Raw genomic sequence first — 22,185 nt, forward strand, 5'->3', positions numbered from 1 at the left:
AGAGGTTTTCTGTCTGTGTGTTTCTGTCACGGCCTGTTGGAAACCACCTAAACTGATAGAATGGATTCTTGTTTTTAGCATGACCCACTGCAACAGTAGTTACAAACTTCTATCTTGGAAAGCATGCTATTTTCAACAGGCTGCAGTTGGACAGACTTTTAAATGGTAGGAAAGAAAGATAAATCTTCTGTTGCAACACAAAAGGAAAATAGCAAGCATGAGCTGAAAACCATTTCCTGTATTCTCTCAAACCAGAAGTGGAATAGGAAGAAACTTTCAGGGAAAGAAACCTGTCTGAAAGCATCAAGGCACTTGTTCTCTACAACGTTGCGGCAGGGTAAATGTTGAATAGTAACTTAGTAGACCCTCGAAAGTTTAGAAGAGAAAAATAAGAGCATTAACTCTATCCAAGTTTGAGAAGCTTAGCAGGAGATGGAGAAACTCTTTCCCATTTCCAGAAGGCTAGTTAGCGTGATGCACCTAGAAAACCTCAAAACCAAGCCTTACTTTAATCTCAGACAAGGAGTGGAACTTTTCCTTATCAGAAGCATGATGATGCTTAGGTCAGAAAAAGGATATACAGTGCTGCAAAATGATGCAACTCATGCTGTGTCATTCTGTCAAATCTGTTAGCCATAGAGCTTCTCATCTCATGCCTCTTAAGTTGAGTGTGTGGTCCTTAGAGGAGTCCAAATTCTTCTTGTTGCCTTAAAGAAAGGTATTTATGAATTTCAGTTTACCAAGGGAACTTAGGGAACTTAGTCCTTTTTCAGCAGGTTCATAGATATTTAGCAAGCAGATTGATAGGACACGTGAATGTTTACATGGTGGTGAAATGAATTAGAAGCAACTACTTTGTAGGTTTTTATTAAATACAGAAATAAACTGGATATGCAAACCCTGCTGATACAGTATGCAAGCCTGTTTTAATTTTTTCCTTGTCTCATATATATTGATGTTGTTATTTTAGCAGGAATTAAGAATATAATGTAAGAAGGGAATTTATATTTTCTGCTTATGAGATTAAGGAACATGGACAGTGTTCCTGTCGCATCTTTTTCATACCAAACAGTATTCTTGCAATATTTGCAAGTGAGTCTAAAGGACTCTTTCAAAAATGCCGCAGTGGGTAAATTTTTTGTTTTTAAACAGAGTAGAAGAATTTGGCTCTAATAATTCCCTGTTGTGAGGTGTCACCCGTTATGTTGTAGGGAATAGGCGTCAGATGGAGAAAGCGCTGAAATCTGTACTTTCTGAAGAAGGTAAACTTCAGTTCTTTGCCAAGTGCCCATATTGCTCAGCTGTTCAGATTTATGAGACAAATGCCCAAGGTTACTGGATTTTAGCTAGATCTTTTTTTTTTTCCATCAGTCACCTTTAACAAGGAGCTGTAGATGCAGATCCTTGATACTTTCTCATACTGATCAGAAAATGCTCTTACAGGCTCTTAATTAGGTGGTTTAGAATTCTGATTTCCCAGCATCTTTCTGTGTGGCTGCTATTACTACACATCTTCTGATTATTTATTCTTAAGCATTTTCCTCCCCTCTGCTGTGGTAATTCTACTGGTGCTAATAACAGTGCTGGTACATGGAGGTAGTATGCAAGTGAAGAACTGCAAAAGGATGCTTTAGGGTTAAAAAAAAAAGTTTCTGGTTCTTTAATTTGCCTTATAGCTTTCTTCCAAACCCCAGCCAAGGCTCAGAATGCGTCCTGTTTCAGTACTATTCATATTGTGACATTCACCTCCAGTGTCTGTAGTATTCTAGGATGAATTGGGATTACGCCCGCTGTGTAAAAGATCCACTTCTTCTGTCTGCAGACTTGTAAGGAAGTGATCCTCATTCTCTTTCGCGCTTTTGCGTACACAGAAAAGCACTTTAGAAAATGTGTCTGTTATTGCAAATCATTAGTAGAAGTCTTGCCAGAGCGTTAAGAGATGGCACAAGAATTTTGATCCATTGAATGATCAATGTATGTGGTTTTGGCATAAATGTGGGGGTGTTAAGGAATCATGAGGGTAATCATGTAGTTCTTAGAGCATGACTGGTAGCACTGAAGAATCATTTGATTCTGTGTGGTAAAATAAGTTCGTGGATCAGCTGATAGAAAATATCTTTTCTGTGCTAAATAAAGCTTTCTTCAACATTTGTCAATTGCTTAATGCAGTGTGTTACAGCTAGAGAATGTAGATCTTCAAAGACAGGCTTTTTTTAAAAAAAAATCTACTGATAAATATTTGAGGAAATGACGTTTTTGATAGCTTAGTGATCAAATTTGTGTGGTAAGGAATTTGTGTCAACCTTTCTCTTAATTGTGTTCACATTCTGAATTTTATGCCTAGCTAAGAGCTTGCATGTTCTTCCTATAAGCCTGTTTTTGTCATTTTTGAGTTGAGTGCATATTGCATATCCATTACACTTTCTCATTTATCTTGACCAGATTAGTGAGCAAGTGGCAAAGTACATAGACACTTAGAAGTACTTGCTTAACTTCTTATATGTAAGCACTGATATAATTTTCAGAAAGATACATAAAAACTGAAGTGCCTGAATGGACTGATTAATTTCTTCTCTTCAGTGAAGGGATTTTCCAAGCAATAGCTGGACTTGGAGATAATAGATCTTGATATTGGTGATCGTGCTATTAGATTAAATAAGGAATTTATCAATAGTATATGCAAAGGAAAAATACACCTCGATTCACACTTATGAATGTTTTTACATGAGTGTGGTTGGGATAAGGGATGCTCAAATAGATGTTAAATATCTGGTGAAGAAAGACTGCTTATTAAAAGTTCAGTTGTATTAGGACTCTGGAAAAACTAAAACTTTCTCTGTCGTTTTCACTTGCTCTACAGAGCTGATATATGAACAGCATATAATACAAAATTAAGGAATCTGAAGAGTTCGTATATTGGCAGTGACTAACTATAATAAGCTCTCGAAAACAGTGTGGTGTGACATGGGAGAGTAATTTGAGACCGTTACTTCTCTTAAAAAAAAAAAAAAAAAAAAAAAAAAGACTGGGAATGGCATTTCCCTCTTTTGGGGTAAATTGATCTGTATAAATCTCAGATTGCATGACTACTTGTTCATCTTGTCTCCAGAAAATTTGTCCATATTTGTTTTAACAGAGTATGAGATTGTAAATTCCTTCTCCTCTCTTGCTACTTTACTTGTTCATATAAAATGAGTCAAAACTGTGAGGTTTCCCAGATTCCTGAATAACAGCTGTAGTAGAATCTGAAGAGAAGTTAGTAACAAGATTAAGGCCGTGCAGCAAGTAATTTGAAGCGTATTTGCTCGGAAGACATTTACTGCTTTATATGTTCCTTGCTTTGAAACATGAATTTTGTTTTCTACAGGGTTATGAAGACTGGCTACGACATAAAGCAGACAATGAAGTAAATGGTGCTCCAGTTTACGTTGTTAGAAGTGGTGGTCTCGTAAAAACTAGATCTAAAAATATTCGGGTATGTGCCCAAAGACAAATTGAAAAGTGATCGTTCAATCATTGATCGTTGTAACCTGTTTCATAATGATTCAGTAAAAATGCTGAAATGAATTCTTCACTTTCAAAGCCCTATCTATACCTTCTCATTTTTGTTCACTTCTTTAGGTGGGTGATATTGTCAGAGTAGCCAAAGATGAGACTTTCCCTGCTGATCTGGTGCTTTTGTCATCTGATCGAGTGGATGGTTCATGTCATGTTACTACTGCAAGCCTGGACGGAGAGACCAATCTTAAGGTCTGAGTTACTGCTGTGAAATATAATTATATGATCTCATTTTTTTTTTTCAGCTTGTTGGCTTCCCCCTCCTGCTTCCCCTTCCCATTTTCCCGTATTTCTGAATCATTAAGTTAATGGACACTGTTTTACAGACACATGTGGCGGTCCCAGAAACAGCAGTGTTACAGTCAGTTGCCAACCTGGACAAGCTTGTAGCTGTTATAGAATGTCAGCAGCCAGAAGCAGACCTATACAGGTATCACTTTATTACTAAACATTTAAAAATAAAATCAAAACAAAGTTTTTAATGCGAGGAGTGATATAGATCTTGCTGGGGTTAAAGTTGCTTCAGACATTTGCTTACATTTCCAGTATTAATAGTGAGCATAAGTATTTATATACATATGTATTTACTCAGAATTGCTATTGACAGGATAAATTTGAGTATTTTTGTAGTAATTCAGAAATTGTACATTTCTGTCAATGTTAAAATATAAAATGCAAAAATGCTGCATTTCTTTTCTCACCAGTAATCTTCTCAAGTGAAAAAGACAAACACCCCCCCCCCCCCAGCAGGTTTGAGCAGGATGGAGAAAAAGAAGTGTATATGGTTCTCCAGGAGATTTCAGTCTTATGTAGTACTCTCACTTTTTTGGAATTAACTCTAAGAAATTGTAGGCTTAGATTAATTTCGTGGAACTGTTAGTTTTATTTCTTTTGCTTATTATCTAGAAAAACTTGAATGCCATTCTCCAAAACAAAAACTTTGATAATTCACAGCGGCATCTCATTATGCTCAGCTTGAGCTTTTAACATCAGCAAGCAATCCAGTAGGCCCTGTAAAATGATGTTACATATAATAGAAGTTATATTCCTATCCAGGTGGCTGTGTCATGATTAATAAAATTTTAATATTATACTACTTCTGAATTATATAAAGGAAAACAGTAGCTATGAAGTAACAGGTTATATCCCAGCCTATATCACAGCAATTCTTTTTAAGTAAGCTTTAAGATATTTGAGGAATACTAGAATCTTAAATATATATATATATATATTTGCTTAAACAGATGCTCATTTATTTGATCCATAGGTCAGTTTGTAGAGAATGTGAAATTATGGTCTAACTGCTGTGGAAGTTTACAACAATATACTTATTTATAGTTGAGCTATAACTAATGATGCAACATATGACAGTTACAGACTTCAAAAACACTATTTCTAGTGGATAATATGGTAATTAATATATATTTGAGGAATTATTTCTTACTAGCACATTAAGAAATTGCTGATCTGCTTTAACTAAATTAGAAATATACTTTTTTTTTTTCTGGTTTTATTAAAGAAACCTAGCAGGCTTTTTCAAATAATTACTCTTTTGAAGGCTGAATGTTTCTTTTTAAATATTTCTTCTAAAATTTGCTAGTATTGTCACGTTGTTTTTATTATTTTGGAAATGATAAGTTAAAATTGGTTATTTTATATTTGTGTACTGTTAGTGACATTTTTTAATTATAATAGGTTGGAGTTCTTTTGGTTTTTACACTTTGGAGACTTTATGTAGAGATTTCTGACACATAACCTATTTTTTTAGATTTGTTGGAAGAATAACTGTAAGTCAGCAAATTGAGGAAATTGTACGGTAAGTAAAATTTAACAAGGCTAATGTAGTGTTCAGAGCTAATGGAAGTGGTTAAACCCTGACCATCACAAAAAAGAGTTACTGTTGAATTTAACAAAAAAAAAAAAAAAAAGGTGGGGAGTTTCATTTTTATTAGAAGTGCCATTTGAGACTGTGTAATTCAACTGTAACCAAGTAAAATTCAGGGAAGTTCATTTACTACCCCGTTTCTCAGATGTAATGGGTAGTTCTGGAAAGTTTGACTGTTTCCAGATTGGGTAATTGTTTTAGGAACTGGTAATGAGCTGATAACTCTGTTACTGTTTGCTATTTAAAACATTTATTGAAGTTAAACATTTTCCACTAGCAGACTATGCAGACTGCAGCAGAGCCCCTGTGATCTGCTTATCCAAGGCACTGAGTGGGTGTTTTTGCTATTGACGTTGGTAGATGTTACTGGTTCATTATAACAAAACCTCTGTTACGAATTTGTAATTTTAGTATGTATCTCAAACTGCCATAGTCTCTGGACTGTAATGGTAAGTGCTTATACCTGTGCTAATCAATTCATAATTGTGTGCACAATTGTGTGCACGCAATTGTGCACACTCAAACTCTTCCCTGTGCAGTTATAGCAAGTAGAATCATCACTTTAAACAGGGGAAATTACAAAAACAAGTTGAACATGTGAATGCATTTACAGAGCTATATGTGGGCTTCCTCCAGCAATTGCCTGTCAATTTAAATTAACAAGAAGTGGACTGATTGTCAGGAATATTTAGCATGCAAATTATTATTTTTGCTGAAAATTACTGGTAAACAATTTTTTAAAAAAACTTAGCTGCCTGTCTTTAAATTGTGAAGTGCTGTGTTATGATACCTGAGTGTATCACTGAGAAAGATTAATCCGTTAGGATTCTTTCGCTCTTTTAATGTCCAAAATACTACCTTTTACATATTTTATCTTTTTCAGTAAAACTTCCACCTGAATCAATATTAAAGCTATGTTATTTTTTCATGTAATATGTGTCTATAATATAAAGCCTTCAATCTGAAGAACAGAAAAACTTTTATAGGCTAATAAATTAAATTGGTGAGCCCCTTATGAGGTTGGCAAACATTCTGTCAATTTTAAGCGAGAATAAAATGAAGGTCAGAGTGGATAAATGGTTTGCCTGTGGTTTTGCATGAAATCTGGGAATGCAGAAGCCAGAGCACTTGACCCCAAGTTCTGTGCCCTAACCACACATTTAAAAAGGAGGAGGGAAAAAAAAGTTATTTTCTAAGGTGACTTTATTTGCTACTTAGCTTAGAGCTCTTTAGATGTCATTACTGCTGAGCTGACAGGTTCTGCTTAGGGATACTTTCTCAAATAATTTGGTTGACAACATACAACAGAGCCAGTTTAAAGTGAATGTGAAAAAATAATTCCAAGTTCTGACTACTGATGGAGCTGTATCTTCTGACTGCGAAAGAGAAACTCATTTAGTCTGTATTGCACTGACTTAAGTTTTGTATTTGGAGTTTCTCGAACTGGTTTTTCAGTCTACAAAACCATTTGAATCCAGAAATATGCAAAAGGCACCTTTTGTGTGGCTTCACCCCAACCATCCTGGCAGTTTCCAAAGATGGTGCAGTCACTGAAGTAGAGCATATGGTTCTAACATTATATGAACCTTGCTTGTTAAGATAGCGCTGTTTACTGTTAACTTAGCTGATGAAATTACTGTATTATTGTGGTGCTCTGGGTGTGAGCAAAAACATTTTGCAAAATTTTAGACTTTCATGAGAAAGCAGAACATGTCCTGTTGTATTGTCTGTCTATCTAGCTTTCCGTCTTTTTCTTGTATAAGTAACTTTTGAATGTGCTAGATGGTTTCATTTTGACAAAGGAGTAGAAATAAAATAGCCAAAACTAAAATCGCACTACTGTTGCAATGTGAGCTTGACAGGTTTTTTCTGCTGGCTTTTCAAGTAACTTGTAGATCTTTCTGAACCAGCCATTCAGTACCTTTAGCTCAACTGCTAGTTATGGAGTATAGAAAGCAGTGGTGGTAGATTATTGCAGTGACCAAAGGAAATGTTAAAGGGAGCTGAGAGCTCTGTGGAGTTTGGGGTGGGGGGAGGTGGGGAGAAAAGGACAAAATTGAAGAAGTCAAAAGTGGAGCTGAAGAATGTGGGGGTGGAGTTGCTCGATAGGAATTCATGGGGGCTCTAAGACCTCTGCATAAGAAACTAGACTTCAGTCCCACAGATTACAGAACATGTTTTTAAATGCTTGTATGTTTATTTTGTTTGCTTTATTTTATTTTATTTTATTTAGACCTCTTGGACCTGAAAGTCTCTTACTTCGTGGAGCAAGATTAAAAAACACTAAAGAAATATTTGGTTTGTAGACATCTAAATACTTAAAGAGCATTCTCTTCGTAAAACATGTTGCTGAACTGTGATTTAATTCTACTTACACTGAAGAAATCTTAATAATGCTGCTGGTGGTGAGGGATGTGACCATAGATGAAAGTGTGATATTATGCCAAAGAGTCTCTATAGATAAAAAGTTTCAGCTCCACTATGTGAAAATATTTGAAGTGGTTTGATAAAGGAGTAACTTAACTTTAATGGATAAATGACTGATGTTAGTTATCCATTATTCAGGCCCTCCTGAGATTTACCATTCTGATTTCCATAAAAAGTACATTTGGAGAGCTGTACAGTCATAATAATCAAGAGCATTCTAATAGATGCTAAAATTACTTCAGTAGCACTGTTTTGTTGTTGCAGAATATTACTAGCATACAAAATACTGCCTTGCCATTGTATTGAAGTAAACAATATCACCTCTTGAATTTATCGTATGTCTTGTAAACAAAATTAAAAATTCTACAAGTTGTCTATATGCAGAAAACTAAGTATAACTTTTTTTTTTCCCCCCCGTCCCTCCTACCTTCTTCCCAGGTGTTGCTGTGTATACAGGTATGGAGACAAAGATGGCATTAAATTACAAGAGTAAATCTCAGAAACGGTCAGCAGTGGAAAAGTATGTTTATTTTAGTGTCCTTCACATTTGTAGAATTGTAACTTGGTATTTCCCCAGTAACTATAGAGCATTTATGATCTCATTGTTGAGTTACAGGCAGGGGAAGAGAGGGTGACTGTCTTGCCTGCAGTAGGAAGCTGTAATGGTGAATTTCTTAATTCCTTTCCTTTTGTTTTGTTTTTAAAATATTCCAACATTTCTTTGAGTAGTGTGAAAAGATGAATACCCAAGCTGAAAAGGGAGTAAAACAGGAAAAGCTTATTTGGTTTTGGGGGACTTGGTTTGTTTTTCTCTGAAACGCGAAGATGGTATTTTGGAAGGTGGAGTGCTGCTTTGAAGCAGATACTTGATGATGCTTTTCTCAACAATCCCTGCCTTTGCTCTTTTATATATCCTTTGCTATCTCATGAGCATGAGACCGCATCCTGCCCTTAAAGAAGATGGGCTCAGCTGAAGCCTTAATCATTTGTAATTTCTTTGTCTTTAAGCTTAACGTTTGCTACAGTGGAAATTAGTTTTGTTTCACAAATTCTAAGGGATATATAGTCTATGCAGATATGTTTTGTCATGCATCTTGCTTCTTATGCAAATTGCAGATTCTGTTTCAGATTTGTTACTATAATGGATTTGTATGTTGAACTCAATTGTTTTAAAAGGAAAAACAGTTCTAATACTCTGCCTTTATTCAGGTTATAAAAAGATCAGACTTTAGCCTCATGATGTTTTTCTTTTGCAATCATGGAGTTGATTATTTTTCTATAACCAGATACAAACAAATCTGTAGGATGCACAAGAGCGAGCAAGGGGTGAAAAGATGGTCTGGCTGACATTACAGAATATTGACAAGTTTGGAAGGTCATCCTTGTATAGGATGGCCTGGCTAAAATAAGTAGATGGGCAAAGAAGTGCTCTTAAAACTAAAGAAAAAAGTGTAACCTTGGATTTGTGGATTACACTGTTCTCCAGTAATGCCCTTACAGCCTCACTTGATACTTGGGGGATGTCTGGAAGAAGTATAAGTCAGTCCCCAAAATCTTGAACAAGATGTGGTATAAGTCAGCTGTTGGGGTATTCTCCACCTTAATCTAGTCTCATGTTTATTATGTAGAGTATATGTTAGAGATAAGATTTCTTTTCACTCATGTTGTTTATATTTATCATCTATTAAATTTAAATCCATGTGAAATGTGGGGTGCATGTGAAAAAGTTGTCTCATAAGTTTTGATCAATTTATATTTTAAGTGTTTTAACAGATTAAATAAAACAAACTGAAATGGCATTTTTTGCCTCCTTCTAGGTCTATGAATTCCTTCTTGATTATTTATCTAATAATCCTCCTCTTTGAAGCTATTCTGAGTACTATTTTAAAATATGCATGGCAAGCCGAAGAAAAATGGGATGAGCCTTGGTATAATGAAAAAACAGAGCATGAAAGAAACAGCAGTAAGGTAATGTAGTTCTCCCCAGTTGCATATCTGAGGAATTTTTGACCACCTGGTATTAAACATGGTCTTTAGAATGTCTCCATGCCTGGATAGTAGCTGTAACAACCACATGATTCACTTGTAAATGTATTCACCTTTAGCTCAGTGCTTTTTAAAGAGTTTTAGTCCTCCTGTTAATTCCTCTTAGCGCTTGGACTTTTTCTTCTTTTATGAAAAGCCTAGGGTATTGGAGGGGTGCTGTTTTTTGAAGGAGGATTTGGGGTTGTTTTTTTTGTTCGGGGCATATTTCTGAGTCTGTGTTCTGCTTATAGATGTTGTTCATTTGGGTGCCTATGTCATTCTTTAAATGCAAAGTGGAGGAGAACGGCTGTTCTTGTGCACGTTCTGTTGCAATGATTTCATAGTTCAGGCATTTCGGACATTCTGTTATGTTGAGCTCGTTCAGACAATTTTTTAAGGCTGTAATTTTACTCAAGCACCTTCTTGCCTCCTCACTTTTCTGTAGAGATTGGAAAGATTCTTTGAAGTATTCTTAGGAGTCTGCAGTTCTGAGAAGTGTATCTTCTTTCGTTAAATGTATTCATTCTGTATTTTTCTATATTCTTTTAATTTTAAATTTCTGATTTCTATATGAGTGTACCTTCTTCAAAAGCAGTTTAGGAGCTGAATGATACTAATGCTGAAAAGTTGAGGGGAATTTTTCAAAACATAGGAGTCAGACATCCAGTTTTCACATGTCAGATTTTGATCACGTCTGTATCTCCCACGATTCAAGAGTTGAATGTGCTTACTAGTTGCCATCAATGCTAAAATTTCAAATTCCAAGTTAAGAGAGTTCTTTCTTGCTTCATGAGCAGAGTGAAACTTACTGTTGGTCCAAAGTGATTCAGGAGGAAAAACAGAAGTAATTGGAGAATTTCTTTTATTCAAGGACAATTAAGTTTTGGGGTTTGTTTATTTTTTTTCTATAATATACAACTTTAACTTTTCATGTTTTATTTTAAATTCTTACTAATTCAAGTTATCAATACAGTTACCAAAAACTTTTCAGTGTACTTAAAGATAATCTAGCTAAAAATGTCACTGTTGAATAGTACCAAATGAGTTGCATAGTTTTCAAATTACATGTGTAGTAACTCTCTCTTTTAGTACCTGCACATATTTAAAACATTTTCAACTATTTGAAGTGGTCAATTAAGTAAATGCTTGCTGCTTTTTAATTTGAAATAGTTTCTGTCAAAGTTGGAGTAACATGCTGAACCTTTTCAGTTCGGAAAACAAGCAGCATAAGTATTTACTCAATTATTCCATCCTCTCACCTTGGTCTTCAGGAGCCGTGTTTGCTGTATTCGTCCGCAGTCGGTTTTGCATTTCTCAGTATACAGCCTGTATTTAATACGCTGTCTTTGTTCATCCATCCTGTCTCTTGCAGCGTACTGCTTACTGTACAGTTCTTGAAAAAGCTAGCTAACTTTAGTTGTTGTCGCTTCTCAGTATATCTTCTCTTATTTGAATTACTGCCATCGGTCATCATCTGTCTGGTCTGCTTCAATTTTGAAGATCTCATAAGGCACTGAACGTCCTAAGTTTTTGTAAGACGCTTTAATCAATGGTATTGGTTTTTATTAAGTAATTATAACAACACTCCATAATTGGGAGGAACAAACATTGTTTAGCTCCGCAATCTGACTGCTTTATATTCCACTTCCTCAGAATGTTTTCTTACACCAGTATCTGGTGAAGTTGAAAATGTGTTCCAGTTTTCATGTCTCAGATCTCCTTTGTTCAGTATTTGCATATTGGTAGTTTTCCCAAAATGCAACTTAAATACTGAGTTTGGTGGGCAGATTAAAAAGAGAGACTTTCAAAGAGGCTGTAAGATTGTATTTTAGAGTTAAAGCTGTCATACCTAATAAAGAGAAATTTCTATCATCATTTACATAGTTGTTTAGATAAATTTTTATGTAAGCATCCCGGGCAGTGGTTTGAAGAGGCATGACAGAAGTTTGCACCACTCAAGTCTACACAGTGGCTTTCTATCGGGTAGTGTAGGTCACTCACTTCACTGGGCAATGTCAGTAGACAGGAACCTTCTTCTCTGTGTGCTGTCCTAAACCATTTTTAATACCAACAGAGAATATTTACGGATTCGTTTGTGTATGGAGCAACATTTGTTTGGTATTCACCATTTACGTTTCCTTAGAAAAGCCAATGAATTGACGCTGTTTGATGGAACATGTAACATGTTAGTTTATTCCCAGATCCTTCAAGAGAGTTTCTGTGTTATAGAATGAACGATACAGTTGATACTAATTGACAGCCTTTGTGACAGACTGGCTGGAGAAGGCAAAAATTAATGAACTTGAGAACCGAAACATCCAGTCATAGTTTAAGTCAGTCTTCTTGCATTGGTCTGAAGACACATTACTGAGGCAGCTTGGAAATGCCTGTATTGTGGCTGCACATGTTGTATCTCTTACGTATACGTGAGACTTCAGTCTCCTCCAGCTCTATTAATTTGTTATTTTTCATACATACTGAAATATACTTAAGTAACCATGTTTAACCTGATCATTGCAGTAATCTCTACGTTTTTTTTTTCTCTCATAGATTCTGAGATTTATTTCAGATTTTCTTGCTTTTCTGGTACTGTACAATTTTATTATACCTATTTCACTTTATGTGACTGTTGAGATGCAGAAATTTCTTGGATCTTTCTTTATTGGCTGGGATCTTGACCTCTACCACGAAGAAACAAACCAGAGAGCACAAGTAAATACTTCAGACCTCAATGAAGAGTTGGGGCAGGTAGAAAAAAAATATAATCTCTCCTTTTTTTATATATGCTATTTTACTTTTTTAATATCAATCATTATTACAGACTTCTTATTGATTCTGCTTTGATAACTTGATTAATTTGAAAGTAAGGTATAAACATTTTATTTCTTGGCAAAAATTAAAATTAAGTTGTCATACATGTCCAAAAAAAGAAGAGAGTATGTGATAGAGACAATGAGTTGAGATTTCTTATCTTGTGGAAAGCATATATAATTCCAAACTTCTTTTTTTGTTTGGTTGTTCTTTTGTTTTATTCTGCAATAGATAGAGTATGTGTTTACAGACAAAACTGGTACATTAACTGAAAATGAGATGCAGTTTCGTGAGTGCTCCATTAATGGCATAAAGTACCAAGAGATCAATGGGAAACTAACTCCAGAGGGACTGTCTGAAGATTCTCCAGATGGAAATAGGCACAGTTTGGTAAGATTTTTTTTTTTTCCATCCTCTCCCCTTAGACTTTCTAGATAACAAATACTTTATGTCAAAGAAGTAGTCTTTAGATGTTTGCATTAAAGAATAAAATTTTCAGAGTGGATTGAAGCTATTAACTGTTACTGAACAAATGATTTATATTAAATAGATTGAGAAATGTGATTTTTTTTAAAACATGCAATACTTACAGAACAAGATTTTTTTACTTAAAAATGTAATATGTATTCAAACCTGGAATAATATCAAAATGTTACAAATAACGTTCTGTTTTGTATAGGTGAAAGAGGAAGAGCTCTTCTTGAAAGCAGTTTGTCTTTGTCATACAGTGCAGATTAATGCAGATCAAACAGATGGTGCTGATGGTCCCTGGTATGCCAATGGAATACCATCCCCATTGGAATATTATGCTTCTTCACCAGATGAGAAAGCTTTAGTTGAAGCTGCAAGCCGGTGAGTTATAATGCTCAAATAATGGAATGTAGGAATTCCTCCTAGGGCAGACAATTTGTTCTAAAGACAATCTGAAAAACTGTATCAAAAGTTTGTAACACCCAAGGCCTGGCAATAACACCTTGCTATGAAAAGGTACAAAGAATTAAATAATGTGAAACCTTGATATATTATCAAGAGTTTACAAATATTTATGGAAATATTTGTAAAACTAAACTGGGAAAAATACATTGCTATTAAAAATACTGTAGAAAGTGGGCATTCTTTGTTTGTTTGTTTTTCCTAGAAATATACAGCAGTAGTAGGGTATAAGGGTCCTTTTCCTTTGCATCCAATAACATCAGATGAAGAGATACTAGATCTAAAGTGCCAATCAAATGTCTGTTTTGTTTTCTTTCTTTTAGAGTTGGAGTAGTCTTCACTGGAACTAGTGGGGACACTATGGAAGTAAAAAGTCTTGGAAAACCAGAAAGGTATTCACTTATTCTTTCCTTCTTTTGAATGACAAAACAATAATGGAAATTATAATAATGTTCTCTATTTAATCTTCTCCGTTCAAAAAACGGAAAAAAAAACAAAACCAAAAAAACCCCACTTGCCTTTTCCAGAAGTCTTCTGTTTTTAATAATTTTCCTTTGATATCTTCAAGACAGCTTATATCTTACTCCTTACCAAATGGATTGAAATGCAAGAATTTTATGTGCGAGTTACTTTGTATAGGTGTGTATATTTAACAGTTTACGTCTCTGTGCATCCCTCAGAGGTTGAGGCTGTGCTGGAGTTGGGGAATTGCATTGTTTGTTCAAGCTTTAGTTTGTGGTTTCAGCTCTAGAAGTTCCCAGAATCAGCTGTGCTGACAGCTATCACACATGAATAATCCAATAATTTGTATTTGTCTAAAATAAGTAGAAACATTGTCTACGTTAAAGATATTTATAACATAAGTAGAAATGTTATCTCTACAGTACGTCATAGCATCTTTTCTCCATTTGATTTATGTCAGTTAATTGTCAGTTCTTCAAACTTAACTACCTCAAATTAGTTTTCCAAACTAGTGTTTGGTATTTTTTTTTTAAGGTCCAATTGTCAGGGATAGTACAATCTTTTTTGACTGTGTAGATTATTTGACCTTTAGAAAATAAAATACAGTTTCCGAGTTATACTTGAAGTAATGATAAGAGGATAAAAGAATAGTTAGGAGCTGATAGTAATCTCCAGATGTAAAGCTAGTGTTCAGGAATCAAAATTCTTATTGGTAGAAGAACCTTTATCCTTTGGGATAGAACTTTGTGTATATGAAGTGTATATATAAAGTGTTGAAAAGCAATTAATTGCAGAAACATAGATAACAGTGACTTTAACTGGTAGTATTACTTTTAGAGTTTCTATACAAAAATAACTGTGGGGTCACTGTGTGTTTATAAGTAACTCTCTCTGAAAATTCATTTCTAAAAATGGTTTCTCCCCCTTCCCTCTTTTATTAAAACAAAAAATAAAGGTACAAATTGCTTCATGTTTTGGAATTTGATCCAAATCGCAGACGAATGAGTGTCATTGTAGAGAGTCCTTCAGGTAAGAGATCAGAAGTTGCCCAAGCTACAGATGATAACTTCTTAAATAATATGTATTCTTAATTTTCATTCTATTTTACTTGATAGGGGAAAAGCTTTTATTCACAAAGGGAGCAGAATCTTCCATTCTTCCTCGTAGTAAGAGTGGAGAAATAGACAAAACAAGGATACATGTGGATGAATTTGCCTTGGTAAGTGTAGGCATCTGTCCAGCTGGTTGCAAGAAGGTGCATATTCTGAGACATGAAGTGAACAAATATCTTCTTGTTAGATCAGAATCTAGTCTACTCTGAATGTAGTCTTTTATTTCCTCACAGAAAGGACTAAGAACTTTGTGCATAGCCTACAGAAGATTCACACCTGAGGAGTATCAAGAAATTGGCAAACGCCTTCATGAGGCCAGAACCGCCTTACAGCAGCGGGAAGAAAAATTAGCAGATGTGTTCAACTTCATAGAAAGGGATCTGGAATTGCTTGGGGCTACAGGAGTAGAAGACAAGTATGTGATGGAATTTCTACCAACTACATTTGAAAAACAGAGCAAGTTTAGGATTTATTACTGCCTTATGATATGTGCCATGAAAAAATGTCCAGCCATCCCCAGAAGTTCTATGCTATTTGTTTAGTATGTTTACCACTACTTTTTGATCGAGAAGCCTTCAAATGCATGTTGTACCAATTGATTTTGGCATAGTAACAATGACATGCCGGGTACTTCACAGGAAGAGATGTCCTTCATCATAATGTACATGAAACAAAGTCAGGATAATTTCACTGAATATTAAGGGTAATAGCTAATTCCTTGGGAGAACTTCGGTACATAGCTACTTTAGAAATCATTCTACTTGTGTAATGTATATCCTGCAAATTGGAGAGTGTATTGAATGCTGGAATGCTAGATTTTTTTCCATATATCACAACAGATGGTAATTCTTATGGACTGTTTTGAAGCTTCTCAAGTGCAGTGATGTTGCCTAATTTAAATAGAGACATTCTTATTACAAGTTTTGAATTGCTTTGCTTAGCAGAACTGAAGTTCAGGTTTTGTTTCATCGAAACCTTCGTTATATTGGTGGTAACAGAATATGTCTTACATAATCATGGCAGTGGTGCTGTTACAATGTGAGCAGGATTTTTTTTTTTCTTTCTTTTTTAAATGCTCTTTTGGTTATGTAAGATTTTCCTGTTTCTAGACTGCAGGAGAAAGTTCAAGAAACTATTGAAGCACTCAGACTGGCTGGTATCAAAGTATGGGTACTCACTGGAGATAAACATGAAACCGCTGTTAGTGTCAGTTTGTCATGTGGACACTTTCATAGGACCATGAACATCCTTGAACTTGTACAGCACAAATCAGACAGTACATGCGCAGAGCAACTGAGGCAGCTAGCCAAGAGGTAAAATACCAGATGTCACTATCTCAGTGATTATCTAAATTTGCTTTTCTTTTAATGTCAAATTTTATGACAATCACTTTGATTTACGTGCCAAACAGATGAATTTACTTTGATTTTAATAGACTTCAAGAAACAGGCTGTCTAACAGGCTTCCCTCTCTGCTTATTATGAGCAACTGCATAATTTGTAGCAAAACTGAAATTTTTCCCTCCCGCCAATACAAAACCTTCTTGTCCCTGAATAGAATAAAAGAAGACCATGTTATCCAGCATGGACTGGTTGTGGATGGGACCAGCCTCTCTCTCGCACTCAGGGAACATGAAAAACTGTTCATGGAAGTTTGTAAAAACTGTTCTGCAGTGTTGTGCTGTCGCATGGCACCCCTTCAGAAAGCAAAGGTAAGTGAGGATATAGTCAGAATTGTCCTATGAGTATTTTTAGCTTGATTTCTAAAAGAGACAAGGATCTCTGCAAATGCTTTGTCCATTTGCCTGGCCTTTTTTTTTTTTTTTTTTTTTTGGCTTTTGCATAACTGAATTGTTAAATTCAGTTGAACTGGAGGAATTTGCCCTAAAACTAAGAAGGCTAACTTGCTACATGCTTTTATAAACATTTGTAAATAGATAGTTTCAAAATATGCCACCACCATTTATTATTCTTGTAATTTCCTTTGCATGAAGTAACCTTTTGGTAAAATAAAGTACTACAAGAATGAGTTAGATTTTTGCCACTTTTTCCTTCTGGAGTGGAAGAAAGGAGAAGTGAATTTGATTGAGATAAGATCATCATAACTTGAGATGGTGAGATCATCATAACATGATTGCGTTGTTTCAAGTCACTGGTTAACATACGACAACCTCTGTATCCACGATCAGATTGTTTTCTGTAAATATCCTCTCTCTGGTTTTAAATGCTGTCTTTTTGTTATACATATCTGTAAATGTAGAGAAAAACAGCAAGTAATCTGATGCAAGTGTTTACATAGATTTGTATTTTCAGCAGGGAGAAGGGAAGGAAGCATCATTTTAGCCTATGTATCAGTGTAATAAATATGTAGGCTTTTTTAGTTATTTGCTCAGCTGCAATGCATTCCACATCATTGGTGCCCTTCAGATCCTGTCAAGTAGCATTTTCTGCCCACTTATGAAAATCAAGTTCTGATGTCCATCTGCTGCAGATCTATGAATGTGTAGGTTCCTCTCTGGCCAGAGTTCGGAATGTCTTCAGAATTGCTATTTTTCTTGCTTTGCTTTAGCCTCTGAGTGAACTCTTTGGCTTGTTAATGTAATTATTTACAACAACAGACTAGTAGGCTCTGGAAGAGACTCTTGCATAGCTTATTGCAAAGTGGGTCTCAAGCAGATGAAAATGGTTGAGGGTCTTTCGCTCTTCCTACTTCCAAGGGTTGGCCCAATTTTTAATCCAGTTTTTAAAATCACTTCATTATAAAACTGTTCAGGTATTTACAGAAATTAATTTTTTACTAAGTTTTATAAAACATTAAAAGGAAGTTCCTTGTAACTACTAGGAGAAAAGTGGCTTTCCTGATGAGCGTCCACTTTGCTTCAGCTAGAATTTGTACTGTCTCCTGTGTCTCTTTAAAGTGGAGTTATTTGAATTTGTAGTTATTATATGAAGTTGTGTGTGTGTGTGTTTTCTTAATTTGTCATCGAATCCTATCAGTAATGTGTTTTGTACTGCTAAATTTAGCAGATAGCAGCTAGTAATGCTCTCTTTAATTCTTATCCTACGCAACAGATAAGTTCTATTATTTCCTGTATTTTGCCATGATTTGCAGTAAAACCAAATTTTCATGACAGTGAATTTTTAATTTTTAAAGCTGAAGTGTGTAAATTACTGAGACAAATACCATATAACATGGAAGGGGTTGAGTGGAGAAGGAAGTGTGTGGCAGTTTGTTCTTTTGCTAGAGATAAAATTTTTAAGGTGTATTCCATGGTTAAGCTGGAAGTCAGCTTAATGTTTCCATCTTTTCTCCTTCTCCCTCTTTTTTTTCTTCCCCAGTGTTAATGTATGTTAGTATATGGCCAGCAGTCTCACTAGCTGTGTGTATATTTTTCAAATATTTCATGGCTCTGATGCCTTTTTAAACATTTTTCATGTCAGTCATTCAGAGCTGCTACTAACTGCTGCTAGTAAAATTTGCCAGAGGATTTGTCCTGACCTTTTGGCGTAGATGTGTGTCTGTCTAAATGACCAGAGTCTTCAGTCTCTAATGAGGACTGATCTGGGTGACACACTGCAGTTCTGCTACCGTTTTTTAAGGCTGCTTGCTAAGATCTAATGTTAGATATACTTGAAATAATTACTCCTTGGGAATGGAGAACCTTTAAACTTGGATATCAATACCTGCAATTAGGAAATGTATTCCCACAGGAAGGAGGATTTCTCTGAACTGTGGCTGTGTTTAATCGCTGTTGTATTCCTCATGTATATTCTGTGAGGCAAGTTACCACTCCCTAGTCAAGGCACTGACACTGCCAGCTAGCTCTCAATTATTTGAATGTAGTTGGTTGTGTCTGTCTACTGCATGCAGATGTTGCTGTGTTTGCGTTTCCCCTATATGTTTTCTGGCATATCGGAGAAACGCACGGTATCTTTTTGGTAATAAATTTTTCATGTTTTTCAGAAAGCCTTTTGAAACTTCATTCAGCACCTTCACTTCTGTAGCCCATTTTTGATTGGATTCATGAAGCTTATACCTTTAGATAGAGCTGTCTATCTTGTCAGGAAGGCTAATTACTAACTTTCCTTAACCAAATACCTAATTTAATGATTCCTCTCCATTTAGAATATTGCTGGCACTCACATGAAGGGTCTCTTTCCTATCTGGGAGCAGCAGGGTCGCGCTACTCTTCTGGGGATTCTAGAGCCTGGAAATGTTTTTTCATCTTTCTGTCATTTCTTCTTCTGATACTTTGCAGTACCTCATTGGGAATATCCATTGGTGATAATGAAGTTGCTTTAAAAAAAAGAGAAGATGTTTTCCTTAATAACACTATATATTGTTCTCTGAGTTAGCTTTTTTTCTTCCTTGCCCCCAAACCTCTCTTTTGCACTGATTAGTCTCTGATGTTCTAGATGTTCATGTAATAAACTTGTTCCCAAGAGTGTATGTTTTCACTTGTACTGCTGAATAAGAGTTTTCTTCTGTGAACTTGACTATGTGTAATACAGAAAATATGATGCAAGCAGTCTGATGAAGGGGATTAAATCTTGGATTACTCCCTAATTAAATTTTCTATTCCAACCTTTATTTGCATTTTCTGTATTATAAACCAACAAATTAAGGGTTATGAAACAAAATGTAAATATGTGGGAGTTTTATTTATGCCAAAGAAGCAGATTTAATATTTAAATAAAACTTGTGCTCCAAAGCAAACAATTTATCTAAAGGAGCTGTGAATTTGCATATGTGAAATGCCAAAGATCTTTCTCATTCAGGAGTGCCCATTCCTAAAATGTAATAACTACATTTACTGGCAGGTAAGTTACTAAGATACTCAGGAATTAGTGGCATGGTCTGTAGCTAGTGTATCTGTCTAATTCTAAAAACTCCTGCCTTTTTTTTCCCCAGGTAGTGCGACTGTTAAAAACCTCTCCAGAGAAACCTATAACATTAGCGATCGGTGATGGTGCTAATGATGTGAGCATGATACAAGAAGCACATGTTGGCATAGGTAACTTTTGTCAGAAGAAAAAAAGATAAATAAGATGCAGTTTTTAGTGGACAGTTAAATCATGAATAGTCTTAATCCAAACATGTATTTATAAACAGATAAACTTAACATTATTGTATCTCTGAGTGACAGGGCATTAATCTGAGTTACCTTTTGTAGCCTAACTCTAGTGAAATTTAAAATGCAAAGGGCGCTTGCTTTTGGAAGTTTTGTGATTGTTACATAGCTGACCAGTGTTCAGAGGCTCTGCTTATTACTGTCTTAAGAGCAGAAAAGTCTTTCTTTAACCAGAATCTCAGAAGTGCTCAACATGAAAAATTGGTAACTTCTTTATATTTATTTTCTGCTGAGTTACATAACTCAGGTGCAAAACACAAAATATATATGGCTGAATTGGAAACTCATCACCAGTATAGTTTTGGTATTTCTGTTGCATGCTTTTCTTTGGATGATGCTTGCAAAAATGGTTAGTGGTGGAGGAATCTTTTATAAGGTATTAGTACTTTAAGGTTATTCAGTCTGTCGCCCTTTATGTGATTAAAGAGGTGTATGTAATGGCTAGTTGTGGTCCTGATTTTGAAGACTATGGATATAGCCTGCTTGAGGAAGTTACAAACCAATAGCAGATGCTGCTTTATCATACAGTTTATCGACTAACTGAGACTTACTAAGAATACAATTATCCAAGTTCCAGCTGTGGTTTGTAGCATGTCAGGTATTGCATATACTTTGGCCAGAAATAGTAGATCTTTGCTATGGAGTCTGCTGGGGGACCTTTAGACTACTCTTTTCAAAAGCAAGCAGTACTTTTGAATGTCTGGTTTTCGGGAATCCCAAGCTACATATCTTCTGTAAAAGGGCATTTTGTGTTCTCTGCATAATCTTACACTAATCTTAATAGATTTTAGAAATGAATTTGATCTGTGTTCAGTTGTGACAGATGAAGTGCATTGTCTGTCAAGAACTGCAATTAAGTAAATTGGTACTGTAAGCATTTATCTCATTCTGCTGTTGAATATAGATTGTGTTTTTCCCATATAGTACTGTGAGAAAAACCTCTCTAAGACAGAATGTATTAATCAAATTGAAGGATCAGTAATGGTTTGCATGTCTTTATTGAGAAGTTTGGGATTTATCTTGACTTCATATGGATATTATTTCTGTGTCTTCCTAAATCTTTTCCTAAGCAAGCATGGAAATATGCTGCTTTTTTTGCATCAGCATTACAGAAACAATTTTCCTCGGTTGTGTCAGAAACAATGTCTTGAAGTTGCTGAAGACTTTATGATGTTGAAGTGCACAAAAACCTAAATGTGGTTTTCAAATATGTTTGTTAAACTTCCATTTTGCTAGTATTTAATCTGTGTTTCTTGTTCCCCAAATATTACAGGAATCATGGGTAAGGAAGGAAGACAAGCTGTAAGAAACAGTGACTATGCAATAGCACGGTTTAAATTCCTCTCCAAGCTGCTTTTTGTTCATGGCCACTTTTACTATATTAGAATAGCAACCCTTGTACAGTACTTTTTTTATAAGGTAAGTCTTAAGTGAACTTAAAAAAAAAAAAAAAAAAAAGCTTTTTCCCAGCAAGAAGTTTATTTCTGATTTAATGTTTTCCTTGGGAATGAATTAATGTCTTCTGTGCTAATTAACGTGCGTTCTGGTGTTGATATTTTTACAACAGAGTATAGTAGCTTAACTATGAAACTGCTTTAGTACTTCCACTTAAAAATAGGTTTTAAATACCACAGTGGAGTTCATGTAGGCTGATAAGCAGTCATTGTTTGCTGTCTGAAAGCAGCGTTACTAGCTTGAAATTTAGCATGTTCTTTAGCGAGATGTTAAAGTACAGCTGCTAACCTTTTCTTCTGTTCATTGATTTTTAAAATTAACTATACTCTCTAGTCTATCTTAAAAGGGAGAAGGAACACAGAAAATAGTTGAGGGAGTTGGGGGCA

General features: G+C 35.2%; 1 protein-coding gene across 8 annotated transcripts in view; it reads left to right on the forward strand.

The window, feature by feature from the left end:
• ATP11B (ATPase phospholipid transporting 11B (putative)) overlaps positions 1-22,185 on the forward strand; it is a 71,485-nt gene that overhangs the window by 20,351 nt on the left and 28,949 nt on the right. For 6 of the 8 annotated variants that reach the window (XM_062582779.1, XM_062582777.1, XM_062582773.1 and 3 more), the window contains exons 5-22: positions 3,368-3,475; positions 3,622-3,750; positions 3,885-3,988; positions 5,327-5,374; positions 7,677-7,741; positions 8,309-8,390; positions 9,688-9,838; positions 12,446-12,643; positions 12,938-13,096; positions 13,386-13,558; positions 13,963-14,031; positions 15,057-15,130; positions 15,217-15,320; positions 15,429-15,628; positions 16,323-16,526; positions 16,771-16,924; positions 20,125-20,227; positions 21,618-21,763. In XM_062582779.1, the coding sequence (XP_062438763.1) occupies positions 3,368-3,475; positions 3,622-3,750; positions 3,885-3,988; positions 5,327-5,374; positions 7,677-7,741; positions 8,309-8,390; positions 9,688-9,838; positions 12,446-12,643; positions 12,938-13,096; positions 13,386-13,558; positions 13,963-14,031; positions 15,057-15,130; positions 15,217-15,320; positions 15,429-15,628; positions 16,323-16,526; positions 16,771-16,924; positions 20,125-20,227; positions 21,618-21,763 (2,271 nt within the window). The remainder of the gene's footprint in view (positions 1-3,367; positions 3,476-3,621; positions 3,751-3,884; positions 3,989-5,326; positions 5,375-7,676; positions 7,742-8,308; positions 8,391-9,687; positions 9,839-12,445; positions 12,644-12,937; positions 13,097-13,385; positions 13,559-13,962; positions 14,032-15,056; positions 15,131-15,216; positions 15,321-15,428; positions 15,629-16,322; positions 16,527-16,770; positions 16,925-20,124; positions 20,228-21,617; positions 21,764-22,185) is intronic. The other 2 variants (XM_062582775.1, XM_062582774.1) reach the window with 1 other exon arrangement.

Source organism: Rhea pennata, chromosome 9 (genome assembly GCF_028389875.1).
Source record: "Rhea pennata isolate bPtePen1 chromosome 9, bPtePen1.pri, whole genome shotgun sequence".
Classification (NCBI taxonomy): domain Eukaryota; kingdom Metazoa; phylum Chordata; class Aves; order Rheiformes; family Rheidae; genus Rhea; species Rhea pennata.